Source organism: Stegostoma tigrinum, chromosome 3, assembly GCF_030684315.1.
Source record: "Stegostoma tigrinum isolate sSteTig4 chromosome 3, sSteTig4.hap1, whole genome shotgun sequence".
Lineage (NCBI taxonomy): Eukaryota > Metazoa > Chordata > Chondrichthyes > Orectolobiformes > Stegostomatidae > Stegostoma > Stegostoma tigrinum.
Window position 1 is genome coordinate 135,530,961 of NC_081356.1, and position 14,126 is coordinate 135,545,086.

The 14,126-nt window shown below is 45.4% G+C and overlaps 1 protein-coding gene across 2 annotated transcripts in view; it reads right to left on the bottom strand.

Annotated features, from left to right (window-relative positions):
• Nucleotides 1-2,903: 2,903 nt before the first annotated feature.
• Nucleotides 2,904-14,126, bottom strand: part of ttc33 (tetratricopeptide repeat domain 33) — a 97,799-nt gene continuing 86,576 nt past the window's right edge. For both annotated transcript variants that reach the window (XM_048528232.1, XM_059645049.1), the window contains exon 5: nt 2,904-3,981. In XM_048528232.1, the coding sequence (XP_048384189.1) occupies nt 3,634-3,981 (348 nt within the window). In that variant the 3' untranslated portion in view covers nt 2,904-3,633. The remainder of the gene's footprint in view (nt 3,982-14,126) is intronic.

Sequence of the window (14,126 nt, forward strand, 5' to 3'; positions counted from 1 at the left end):
CCCAGGACAGGGACAGGGCTGTCCCCCATCAAACACCCCCAGGGGGACAGGGACAGGGCTGTCCCCCATAAAACACCCCCAGGACAGGGACAGGGCTGTCCCCCATCAAACACCCCCAGGACAGGGACAGGACTGTCCCCCATCAAACACCCCCAGGACAGGGACAGCACGGGGTTTATTACAGAGCAAAGCTCCCTCTACACTGTCCTCATCAAACACTGCCAGGACAGGGACAGCACAGGGTTAGATACAGAGTAAAGCTCCCTCTACACTGTTCCCCCATCAAACACCCCCACGACAGGGACAGCACAGGGTTAGATATAGAGTAAAGCTGCCTCTACACTGTCCCCCATCAAACACTGCCATGACAGGGACAGCATGGGTTTAGATAGAGTAAAGCTCCCTCTACACTGTCCCCATCAAACACTCCCAAGACAGCGATAGCACAGGGTTAGATACAGAGTAAAGCTCCCTCTATACTGTCCCCCATCAAACACTCCCAGGACAGCAATAGCACGGGGTTAGATACAGAGTAAAGCTCCCTCTATACTGTCCCCCATCAAACACTCCCAGGACAGGGATAGCACGGGGTTTGATGCAGAGTAAAGCTCCATCTACACTGTCCCCATCAAACACTCCCAGGACAGCGATAGCCCGGGCTTAGATATAGAGTAAAGCTCCCTCTATACTGTCCCCATCAAACACCCCCAGGACAGGGATAGCACAGGGTTTGATACACAGTAAAGCTCCCTCTACACTGTCCCCCATCAAACACTGCCAGGACAGGGATAGCATGGGGTTTGATACAGAGTAAAGCTTCCTCTACACTGCCCCCATCAAACAGTCCAAATGCAGGACACTTACCTTGATATGAAATAAGAGGTCCAACCTAAGGGAGTTGTGGCAGAATGGGACCAACACTGGACAAATAATCCAGAATGTGAGGGGGAGTGGTGGGGCAGGGCTCCTCTCCCACCATGCTGAAAGGTGACATTTTAATCCAGTGAACAGTTAGTCCAGTAGAGACCGTGTAACCTCTGTCACACCCCGACCCCGGCTCATGGCTGTGGTTTTGGGGAAGGAATCTGGCATACCTGGTCTCACCTACACAGCAATCTGGTTGATTCAGTTGAGGCCCTGAAATGCTGCCTCAGATGGCCACTTCCACAGGATGAACACAAAGAAAACTCCCATTACTCTGGCTGATGAGATTGTGCTATGTGATATTATTTTACCGTACAAGCCCCAGACCCTGCCAAACTCACTCCCTAGGGAAGAAAATTAAACAGAAATAAATTCAGCGTCAGCAATGCAGAGGAGACAGTAAAACAGGCCACAGGCAAGTCGAAAGGACAGGTTATCAAAATACTGGCACAGCCAGCAACACCCACATCCCACAAATGCATAACAAAGGTCTGAGCTAATGACAATCGGGGGCAGAGTGTACATGGGGCTGTGGGAGGGGGATTAAATTGGTGTTGGGGTCAGTGATGGGGGGACAGTGTACATGGGGCTGTGGGAGGGGGATTAAATTGGTGTTGGGGTCAGTGATGGGGGGACAGTGTACATGGTGCTGTGGGACGGGAATTAAATGGGGGGTAGGGTCAGTGATGGGGGGAGAGTGTACATGGGGCTTTGGGAGGGGGATTAAATGGGGGGCGAGGGTCAGTGATGGGACAATGTACATGGGGCTGTGGGAGGGGGATTAAATGGGGGGTAGGGTCAGTGATGGGCGGAGAGTGTACATGGGGCTGTGGGAGGGGGATTAAATGGGGGGCTAGGGTCAGTGATGGGGGGACAGCGTACATGGGGCTGTGGGAGGGGGATTAAATGGGGGGTAGGGTCAGTGATGGGCGGAGAGTGTACATGGGGCTGTGGGAGGGGGATTAAATGGGGGGCTAGGGTCAGTGATGGGGGGACAGCGTACATGGGGCTGTGGGAGGGGGATTAAATGGGGGGCTAGGGTCAGTGATGGGGGGACAGTGTACATGGGGCTGTGAGAGGGGGATTAAATTGGTGTGTTGGGGTCAGTGATGGGGGGACAATGTACATGGGGCTGTGGGAGGGGGATTAAATTGGTGTGTTGAGGTCAGTGATGGGGGGACAGTGTACATGGGGCTGTGAGACGGGAATTAAATGGGGGGTAGGGTCAGTGATGGGGGGACAGTGTACTTTGGGCTTTGGGAGGGGGATTAAATTGGTGTTGGGGTCAGTGATGGGGGGACAGTGTACATGGGGCTGTGAGACGGGAATTAAATGGGGGGTTAGGGTCAGTGATGGGGGAGAGTGTACACGGGTCTGTGGGAGGGGTTTAAATGGGGGAGTAGAGTCAGTGATGTGGGAGAGTGTACACAGGTCTGTGGGAGGGGTTTAAATGGGGGAGTAGAGTCAGTGATGTGGGAGAGTGTACACAGGTCTGTGGGAGGGGTTTAAATGGTGGGGTAGAGTCAGTGATGGGGGAGAGTGTACACGGGTCTGTGGGAGGGGTTTAAATGAGGGGGTAGGGTTAGTGATGGAGGAAGAGTGTACATGGGGCTGTGGGAGGGGGATTAAATGGCGGGGTAGGGTCAGTGATGGGGGGAGAGTGTACACGGGTCTGTGGGAGGGGTTTAAATGGGGGGGTAGAGTCAGTGATGGGGGAGAGTGTACACAGGTCTGTGGGAGGGGTTTAAATGGGGGGGTACAGTCAGTGATGGGGGGAGAGTGTAGACAGGGCTGTGCGAGGGGGGTTAAATGAGGGGGTAGGGTTAGTGATGGAGGAAGAGTGTACATGGGGCTGTGGGAGGGGGATTAAATGGGGCAGTAGGGTCAGTAATCGAATATGGTCTGCTCTGAGGCATTCAATTCTTTCTCGTTCTATGTTAGGGTTGAAGAAAAAGGAAGATAAAAGGACTCGACAGTAATTCACTTGGTGAATAATAACACAAACGTTTATTCTGGATGTACTACACAGTACAGTCTGATTGTGTAGACCATCCATTATCACTATATCTGAGACACTGTTCCAGGGGATCCGATGACTAACTGCAGAATGCGAGCATTGGGTCTGGACGTCATATATCCACTCAGAGTTGATCATTGTGGGCCAGGTTAATGTGTACGCACAGAATGAGGGAAAAGCATTTATCACAAAATCCAAACCAGAGAGCTTACAGAGCAAGGCCAAGCTTTCAATCTCAGAAGGACATCACCACAAGGCATTGGTACCCTGCAGGATCGCCATCAAGGGATCACAATTTTGGGAGATCGCCTCTCCAATGACAGTCAGGAACTGGGGGGATCACCCCAAACGTTAGTTGGTAACTAGGGAGAATCCCATCAGAGTTGAACATTGTGAGTTTAACAGGGAATGTACAAACTTGAATAAAATGTTACCATTTTAAAGAGGCTGGACCCCACCTTCCAGCTCTCCAGTTGGAGCAGTCTGTACTCATCAGGTACACAGCAAGGGGGGACTGGTTAATCTGCACACCATTCGCATTGGTATGGGTAGGGAGGATCACATAGAAACCTGGCCCCACTGATACCAAGAGGGGACAGATGTCTTTACACAGACCAAGGGCAGGGCAGCACACATTGAGAATTCACAGACCGTGAAGCAAAGGCCGGGACAGGCGCATGCTGAAGCTGACACTATCGTGCCTGGATGAAGTTCCCATCTCTCAGTCTCGGCTGACTGCCCGTCTCAGTCACAGTCTCCATGCCCTGTGTTGCTGTAATGAAGATGCTGGTCCTTGTCATGGCTGGATGTCTGTCCCTCTCCGCAATAGCTGCACATGCCTCGACCAGTTCATCGCTTTCAAAGTCGTAGTCTGGCAGGTGCCTGGACGGTTCCCTCCCCCAAGCACCTCTCTGTGTGGGCAAAGACTCATCAAGCTGTTGTTGCCTCTGCCATAGCTCAAGTGCCCAACCCAGGTCATCCTTCCACAGCGAGCTCTCAATGGGGTACAGATGCAGCGCTCTCTGGAAACTTTTTAAACCCTGTTAAATAAGAGGATGAGCTTGAATAACAAGAGCAAACACTGGAAACTTGTCGAACCACAAAGTGATCACCACTGCACAACACACAGCAACTGCAGGTGTCACGGCACAAAATCTAGAACTGTATAACAGAGAACAAACAGCCAGGAGCAGGAGTGAGCCATTCAGACCCTCAGGCAGTTCCTCCAATTAAGACAATCATGGCTGATCTCATTATGGTCTTAACTCTACCTTCCTGCCCACTTTCCATAGCCCTTCAAATCATTTTTTTATTCATTTGTGGGATGCGGCTGTCACTGGCTGGTCCCAGCATTTCTTGTCTGTCCCTAGTTGCCCCTTGAGAAGGTGGGGGTGAGCTGCCTTCTTGAACTGCTAAACTAATATGGCAGGGGGATGGGAACCCATGGCAGCAGGCAGAGGAGGAGGGAGCGAGGACACAAACAAACATTAGAAAAGGGAATAAGAAAAGTAATAGGTAGAGAAACCAAGCACAAAATTCAAACAGGGCTACAGAGAAAAATAACCGAGACAAACGATCTTAAAAAGACAATTGTAAAGGCCTTGTGCCTTAACGCACTGAGCATTTATGATAAAGTGGATGAGCTAATCCCACAGATGGATGTAAATGGGTACGATGTTGTTGGGATGACACAGACGTGGCTACAGGGTGACCGAGGCTGGGAACTGACTGTCCCAGGGTATTCAGTGTTTAGGAAGGACAGGCAAAAAGGAAAAGGTGGTGGAGCGGCATCGCTGGTTAAAGAGGAAATTAACACAATAGTGAGAAAGGATATTCGCTCTGACAATACGGAGCTTGTATGGGTAGAGCTGGGAAATATCAAGGGGCAAAAAAACATTAGTGGGTGTCACGTACAAACTCCCAAACTGCAGTGGTGATGTTGGGAATGGCATCAAACAGGAAATGAGAGTTGCACGTGGTAAGGGAATATTGGTGATCACCAGCAATTTTAACCAGCACATCCGCAAATCAAATTAGCCACAATCCTGGAGAGGAAGAATTCCTGGAGTACGTACAGGATGGTTTTCTTGATCAATATGAGGAGGAGCCAACGAGACAGCAGGCTATCTTAGGCTTGGTACTGTGTAATGAGAAGGGAATCATTACCAATCCAGCTGCACGAGACACCTTGGGGATGAGCGACCATAACAATTATAGAATTTTTTATTAAGATGGAGAATGAGGTTGGCAATTCAGAGACTAGGATGCTGAATCTTAATAAAGGAAACTATGAAGATATGAGGCAGGAGTCGGCCTTGATAGATTGGAGAGAGTTACATAAAGGGACGGCAGTGGGTAGGAAATGGCAAACATTAAAGGAACGCATGGGGGAACTGCAACAACAGTTTATTCCTGTCTTTGGCAAAAACAAAATGGGTCCGAGGGCCCATCCATGGCTTACAAAGGAGATTAGAGACAGTATCCGATCCAAGGAAGAAACATACAGAACGGCCAAGAAAAATAATAAATCTGAGGATTAGGAGCAGTTTAGAATTCAGCAAAGAAGGACCAAGGGATTGGTTAAGAAGGGGAAAGTACAGTATGAAAGTGAGCTTGCAGGGAATATAAAGACTGACACTAAGAGTTTCCGCAGGTATGTGAAGAAGTGATTGGTGAAGGCAAGTGTAGGTGTCCTGCAGACAGAAAAGGTGAATGTTTCATTGAACATAGAACAGTACAGCACAGTACAGGCCCTATGGTCCACAATGTTGTGTCGAATTTTGATCCTAATCCTAAGGTCTGTCTAACCTCCACCCCTACCTTATACGATCACCCATATACCTATCTGATAGCCGTTTAAATGCGCCTAATGAGGCCGGCTCCACTACCCTCTCCAGCATTACATTCCATGCCCCGGCCACTCTCTGAGTAAAGAACCTACCTCTGACGTCTCCCCTATATCTACCTCCGCTCACTTTAAAACTATGCCCCCTTGTAATAGCTACCATCACCCCAGGAAAAGGTCTCTGGCTGTCCACACTATTCATACCTCCGATCATTTTGTATCAAGTATCAAGTAACTATCAAGTAAATAATAGAGGGCCAAGAAATGGCTGAGGAACTGAATACGCACTTTGGTTCTGTCTTCACAAAACAGGACACCAATCAGATATAACAAAGTGTGGAGCTGGATGAACACAGCAGGCCAAGCAGCATCTTAGGAGCACAAAAGCTGACATTTCAGGCTTAGGCCCTTCATATAAGATACCAGAAATTTTGAAGAATACAAGATTTAGTAAGTGGGATGAATTGTGGGCAATCAATATTAGTAAGGAAATGGTGCTAGGAAAACTGATGGGACTTGAAAGCAGATAAATCCCCAGGGCCTGAGAGTCTCATTCCCAGAGTACTTAAGGAAGTGCCTTAGAAATAGTGGATGCATTAGTGGTCATCTTCCAGGATTCCATAGACTCTGGAACAATCCCTGCAGATTGAAAGGTAGCTAATGTCACTCCAGTATGCAAAAAGGGAGGCAGATAGAAAACAGGCAATTATAGACAGGTAAGCCCAACATCAGTAGTGAGGAAAATTCTCCAATCCATTGTCAAGGACTTTATAGTGGAACATTTAGAAAGTAGTGGCAGAATCAGGCTATCAGCATGGATTTATGAAGGGGATATCATGCTTGACAAATCAGTTGGAATTCTATGAAGATGTAACTAGTAGAGTTGACAAGGGAAAGCCAGTTGATGTGGGATATTTGGACTTTCAGAAAGCATTTGACAAAGTCCTGCGTAATAGATTATTGCACAAGATTAAAGCACATGGGATTGGAAACGTACGGAGGTGGATAAGAAACTGGTCGACAGAGAGGATACAAAGAGTAGGAGTTAATGAGCTCTTCTCAAATTAGCAGGTAGTAAGTAATGGGGCGCCACAGGGATCGGTGCTGGGACCGCAGCTATTCACAATATATATCAATGACTTGGAACGAAATGTAACATCTCCAAGTTTGCAGACGATACCATGTTGGGTGAGAGGGTGAGCTATGACAAGGATGCAGAGATCCTTCAGCATGATCTGGACATATTGGGTGAGCAGGCAAATCAAAGGCAGGTGCAGTATAATTTGGATAAATGACAGGTTATTCACTTTGGGAGCTAAAACAAGAAGATAGATTGCTACCTGAATGGCTGTAAATTGGGAGGGGGGGGGAGTGTGCAGTGGGACCTGGGTGTCCTTGTGCACCAGTTGCTGAAGGTAAGCATGCAGGTGCAGCAGGTGGTGAGGAAGGTAAATGGGATGTTGGCCTTCACTGCGAGAGGTTTCGAGTACAGGAGCAGGGATGTGTTGTTGCAGTTATAGAGGGCCTTGGTGAGACCACACCTGGAATACTGTGTGCAGTTTTGTTCTCCTTTTCTGAAGAAGGATGCTCTTGCTCTCGAGGGAGTGCAGCGAGGTTTTCCAGGCTGATCCTTGGGACAGCGGCACTGACGTATGAGGAGAGATTGACTCGGTTGGGATTGCCTTTATGAGAGTTCAGACAGATGAGGGGAGATCTCACAGAGTCTTATCAAATTCTAACAGGACTGGACAGGGTAGATGCAGGGAGAATGTTCCCGATGGTGGGTGTGTTCAGAACCAGCCTGAGAATTTGGGGTAGACCATTTAGGACGGAGATGAGGAGGGTTTTCTTCACCCAAAGAGTGGTGAGTCTGTGGAATTCATTACCACGGGAAGTCGGTGATGCCAAAACATTGAATGTATTCAAGAGGAAGCCAGATATAGCACTTGGGGTGAATGGGATCAAAGTTTATGAGGTGAAAGCAGGATTAGGCTACTGAGTTGGACGATCAGCCACGATCGTGATGAACTGCGGAGCAGGCTCAAAGGGCTGAATGGCCTCCTCCTGCTCCCATCTTCTATGTTTCTATGAGACTTCATGGGGTATGGAGTCAATGTTGGTGACCCCCACAGAAACTATCTCCCAACTTTATTCAGAGAGTAGTAAGGGTGTGGAATGCCCTGCCTGCAACAGTAGTAGACTCGCCAAGTTTAAGGGCATTTAAATGGTCACTGGATAAACATATGGATGATAACGGAATAGTGTAAGTTAGGTGGGTTTCAATTTGTTGCATCGATCTGTGAAACCATAGAGGGCCGAAGGGCCTGTACTGCACTGTAATGTTCTATGTTTTAACTGTATCCCACTGTGCCGCCCCCTCTGCTGGGTCTGTCCTGCCGGTAAGATAGAGCATATCCAGGGATAGTGATGGTGGTGTGTGGGACATTGTCTGTAAGGTATGATTCTGTCAGTATGACAGTGTCAGGCTGTTGCTTGACTAGTCTGTGAGACAGCCCTCCCAATGTTGGTACTAATCCCCAGATGTTAGTGAGGAGGACCTTGCAGGGTCCAAGGGCTGTTTCTATCATTGTCTTTTCTGGTGCCTCGGTCGATGCCAGGTGATCTGTTTGGTTTCACTTGTTTGAGACTTTGAATTAAAAATCTGACCATCCCTTCCTTAAGGTTTCAAGTATCCACTGCACTCTTGGCTAGTGAGGTCTACAGATTCATGACCCTTTGAGAGAAGTAATTTCTCTGCTTTAAATTTGCCACCCCCATCCTAAAACTACAACTTCTCATCTTAGATTGCCCCACGTGAGGAGGCATCCTTTCTACGTTTACTTTGTGAATCGTTAGCATCTCCTCTCATTCTTCTAAACACCATACAGTATTGGCCCAAACTGCTCAATTTCTCTTCATAAGACAAACCCCTCACCTCTGGACTCAATCTAGTGAATCTCCTCTGAACTGCCTCCAATACAATTACATCCCACCTCAACTAAGAGGATTAAAATTATAAGCAATACTCCAGGTGCGGTCTCACTAATGTCAGGTACCGTTGCAACGACACTTCCCTGCTTTTATCCTTGATTCCTTCAGAAATAAATGCCAAAGTTCCCATTGCCTTCCTTATTACCTGCTGGACCTGCATATTAGTTCTGTGCGCTTCATGCACAAGGGCATCCGCATCCCTCTGCACTGAAATATTTTTAAGTTTATTTCCTTTTGGATAATAATTTGCCTTTCTATTCCTCTGACCAATATGGTTAAGCTCACACTTAAAACTTCACCTGCCAGATTTCAGCCCATTCACCTAACCTGTCCGTATCCATTTGTAAAATCCTCATTTCTTCATTGCAGCTTGCTTTTCCACCTATTTTAGTGTAATCTGCCAATTTGGCCATATTTCTATCCCCGCATCCAAATCATTAATATCGATTGTAAATAGTTGGGGCCCGAGGACTGAACCTTGTGGCAACCCATTGCTTACATCTCAATAACCAGAGAAAACCCCATTTATCCTAAGTCTTTGCTTTCTGTTAGTTAGCTAATCTTCTGTACAAACTGATTAATTACTTCTAACCCCACATGATCTTGCCTTCCGTATTAACTTTTGTGTGGCATCTTATCGAATGCCTTTTGTAATTCAAGATCAACTATATATACAGGATCCCCATTATTCACATTGCTTGTTACATTTTCAAAGAGCTCTATGACGTTAGTGGAATAATGTTTACACTTCATAGCACCATGTTGATTCTGACGGATTGCACTTTTACTCTCCAAATGTCCTATTATTACTTCCTTAATAATGGGTTCTAACAATTTCCCAATGATCCTGCTTTGTGCCTCCCTCTCTTTCTGAATAATGATGATGTATTGGCATTTTTCCAATCTATTGGAAGTGTTTCATGTCCAGGGAATTTTGGAAAATTATAACCAATGGATTCACTTTCTCTGCTGCCACTTCACTTTATACCCTAGAATGTAGGCCACCAGGTTTTGGAGAACTGTCTGCCTTACATTCCAATAGTTTGCTCTGTAATTTTTCCCTAATGATGATGACTGTTCAAAGTTCCTCCCTTTCCTTTGTGACTTTTGTATGTAACTTTGCTTTCTGTATTTTGTATCTAAAATTTGTACCGACGATGGTGCCATGTGTGGTGACACTGTACTCTTTTCACTGTACGCCGGTACACGTCACAGCAAAACTAATTCTAATTCTAATTCTAATTCGATAACCTCTGCATTACCTGTTACTTTTGGGATGGGATTAGTGTCCTGCACTGTGAAAACTCAGACAAAATATTGATTTAGAGGTTTCATTGTTTCTAACGATTAACTTCCAGTCTCATCTTTGATAGATCAACATTTGTTTTAGCTGTTCTCTTCCTTTTATATACTTACAGAAGCTTTTGATCGCTATTTTCAAGCTTTGCATGAGTTTTCTTTTTTTATTTACCACTGCTGTTTCTATAGATGTTTTCCTAATCCTTTGCTGATCTTTCAAAGTTTCCCATTGTTCCAGCCTGCCACTTGGCCCATGTAATCATGTATGCCTTGGTTCTTGTCTTTATATTATTTTTCCCTTCCTTGCTTAACTATGAATGATTTTCCTGCCCTACAATCTTTCTTCCTTTTAGAATATGTTTTAGTTTGGAGCACTGAAGGCTCTCCTTGAGCATCTGTCACGGCTCATCAACTGTCCAATCTTTTAGTTCTCCTGTCCATTCGGGCCAATCTGTCCTTCTTCTATGTAATTACCTTTGTTTAATTACAAAATGCTAGTGTGGGACTCCAGTTTCTTGCCTTCCAACTGAACTTGAAATTCCAGCATGCTGTGATCATTCTTCCCTACAGGATCCTTGACTATGAGCAAAAACAAAGTCGCTGGAAAAGCTCAGCAAGTCTGGCAGCATCTGTGAAGTTAAAAACAGAGCTAATGTTTCGGGTCCGGTGACCCTTCCTCAGTACTGTTCTGTCACCTGACCCAAAACATTAACTCTGTTTTTGCCTTCACAGACGCTGCCACCCCTGCTGAGCTTTTCCAGCGACTTTGTTTTTGTTCCTGATTTACAGCATCCGCAGTTCTTTCAGTTTTTCCTTTACTATGAGCTCATTAATTAATCCAGCCTCATTACACAATACCAAATCCAGAATAGTCTGCCGCCTACTGGCCTGGTTCCAAAACATATTCCCCAAGAAACAATCTCTAATACAGTTAATGAACTCTCCCTTGAGTCTGTCTTTGCCAATTTGATTAACCTAGTCTGCATGCATATTAAAATCACCCATAATTATTGATGTACCCTTCTTACAAGCCCCCAGCAATTCCTGGTTTATACTGTGCACCACAGCGGAACTACTCTTTGAGGATATATAGATTACTCCATTCAGGGATTTCATTCCTTTGCTGCTACTTCTTTCTACCCAGACTGATCCTACATCTTAAATCCAGTGTCAAACCATTTCTCACTACATTCCTCTACTAACAAAGCTACACTACCTCTTTTATGCTCGTACCTATCCTTCCAAAACACCGAGTGCCCTTGGACATTACATTATCAAACCTGGTCTCCCTGTGACTACATCTCAGTAATTGTACTCCCATTTGTCTCTATTTGCGCTGGTAACTCATTCAGTTTATTCTGAATATTTTGTGCATTCAGACACAAAACATTTTGGTTTGTTCTGTTATCTAAATTCCCTACTCTTGTACAATTCCGTGGTTCAATATGACGTTTACACATTCTGTCCCTTCCTTTTATTTTCTGGTAACAATAGGACTCATCATTCATCTGCACTGCTACCTTCTCCTTTAAATTAGATTTTCTAATTTCTGACAATGCACAAGATAAATACTCATGATGGGACAAACGTGTCATTAGTTTTAATTATAAACTTCATAAAATCTTCCTTGGATGCAGTCCAGAGGAAGTTCACATGGCTGACACCAAGTATGGAGGGCCTACCTTATGAGAAGACGTTGAATAGATTGGGCTTGTACTCACTGGAATCAAGAGGGATGAGATGTGACCTTATTGAAACATACAAGATTCAGGGTTTATGCGGTAAAGGCTGGTTCTCCTTGTGGGAGAGTCTGGAACAGAATGGGGGGTCACTCATTTAAGAAGAGGATAGTAAATCTGTGGAATTCTTTACCACAGAGGGTTGTTGAGGCTGGCTCATTTAAGTATATTCAAGGCAGGGACAGGCAGATTTTTAATCAGTAAGGGAATCAAGAGTTATAGGGAAAAGGCAGGAAAGAGGACTTGAGGACTATCAGATCAGCCACGATCTCATCAATTGGCAGAATAAACTCAAAGGGATAAAACGTCTACTTCTGCTTCTACATTTTATGATCTTATGGAATAATACAAGGCTATTTATCTCCTCAAGATTATTACACCAATGAATGAGGGCCTTGGTGATCTGTTACCTCATTCCTTAAATTCCAAACTTTGCCCTGTATCTCCTCATGCCTTCGAGATGAGAACATACACTTTGTTGAATTTAAACTATCAACTGTTGCTTGCAAAGGAGATTTCATCAACTGTTGTGTGCCGAAATGTTTCCTAATATTCCTTCTGGAAGGTCTGGCTCTAATCAGTCCAGGACACCCCAAACAACAGAAACAGTTTCTCCCTAGCTGCCCCATCATTTCCACTTAATGAGGTGAAAAACCAAACAATCTTTATATTTGTATTGTCTGGACTCTCTAATGTTGTTTGCATAATTTGTCTTCTAATTTAATTCTTGAGGTCTAGGTATGATTTTGGTAAATCTAAACTGCCAAATTTAATATACTGTTTAGATGTAAGAGCAGAATTAGGCCATTTGACCCATTAAGTCTGCTCCATCAATCAATGAGATCATGGCTGATTTGATAATCCTCACCTCCACTTTCCCTGCCTTCTCCCCAAAACCTAAATTCCCTGCCTGACTAATTCATGTCTGCTTACCACCTTCCTAAGGAGTGATGCCCAGTCTGTTCCTGGTGATTCTGCATGTGTTGTGGTCTAACCAGGGCTTTGTACAGCTGAAACACAACTTCTTCCCTCTTATATTCTATTCCTTCCTTCCTTATATGAACCAGCTGGGTCACATTTACTTTCAGAAGGAGCCTGTTTAGTTTCCAAATGCACAGCTGTACTGCCAGCGCAGTCATTTCTATTTAGGTTGAAGTTGCTCCTGGCAGGGATGTTAATGGCAGTTCCATTACATTTCTTTCGGCCTTATTAGACCCCACAGATGACCATGACACACCCTCCTTACTTGTGGTCGCTTCTGAACGTTTACATTGTTGGCTCAATGCACCCAAAACAAGCCTGGTACAATGCAGAGAATTGACAAGACTCCAGCCTTTTCCTGTAAAAGCAGGAGTGGCATCAATTTGGGTCCAAATTGGATTTAAGCAACAAGGCAGAGGACACGGCTGTGGAATTTTCTTTCTCTCGAGGGACGTAAGCATCACAGTTGGGCCTGCAACAATCCCTAATTGTGCTGGAGAAAGCAGTGGTGAGTAAGCTAATGTTTTGAGCCACTGCAATCGTTGGAGTGTAGGAACACCCCGAATGCTGTAAGGAAGTTAACTGCAGCAGGATATTGACCCATTCAAGGAATGGTAATACATTTTCAAGTCTGGAGCACCTTGGAGGAACTTGCAGGGGTAGTGTTCTCATGTATCTGTTGCCAGATGGAAGTGGTTGGCTTGGAAGGTGCTCTCTGAAAAGCCGTGGTGAATTACTGCCAGGCATCTTGTAGATGGTACACATTGCTGCTAGTGTCAGTGGTGGAGGGGTTAGATGTTTAAGGTGGCGGATGTGTTGCCAATCAGGCAGGCTGTACCTGTGTGCATTCCAAAGCGGCACTCTGACCAAGAGAGATGCTGTCCACGTCATAGTGAAAAACGAGGTACTAGTGACACCTGCTTGGCTAAAAATTGATTGATTAAAAAATGATTCTAATTGAGTTATTAGAAAGGCCTGTGTAATGGTGATGAAGTAACCAGGATTGGTTGAGTTACATATAGGGCTACTGAGGAAAGAGTGTGAAAATTGTGAAGAAAATAGTCACATAATCTTCAAATCCTCCTGGGAGGACTGAATGAAAATGATCCAGGGTCACGCAAGAGGACTGGGGAATTAGAAATATTACACCTTTGTTTAAAAAATGGGTGTCAGGATAAATGCTCCTACTACAGGCCAGTCAGGTTAAGCAGAGTGGTGGGAAAGCTTTCAGAGCTGAACGGTCACTGCCTCTCAACAACGTGGGCGTTGGCTATTCAGTTGGGAAAACAGGGCGAGATCGGCAGGAATAACATTCTCAAAATTGGAGAGA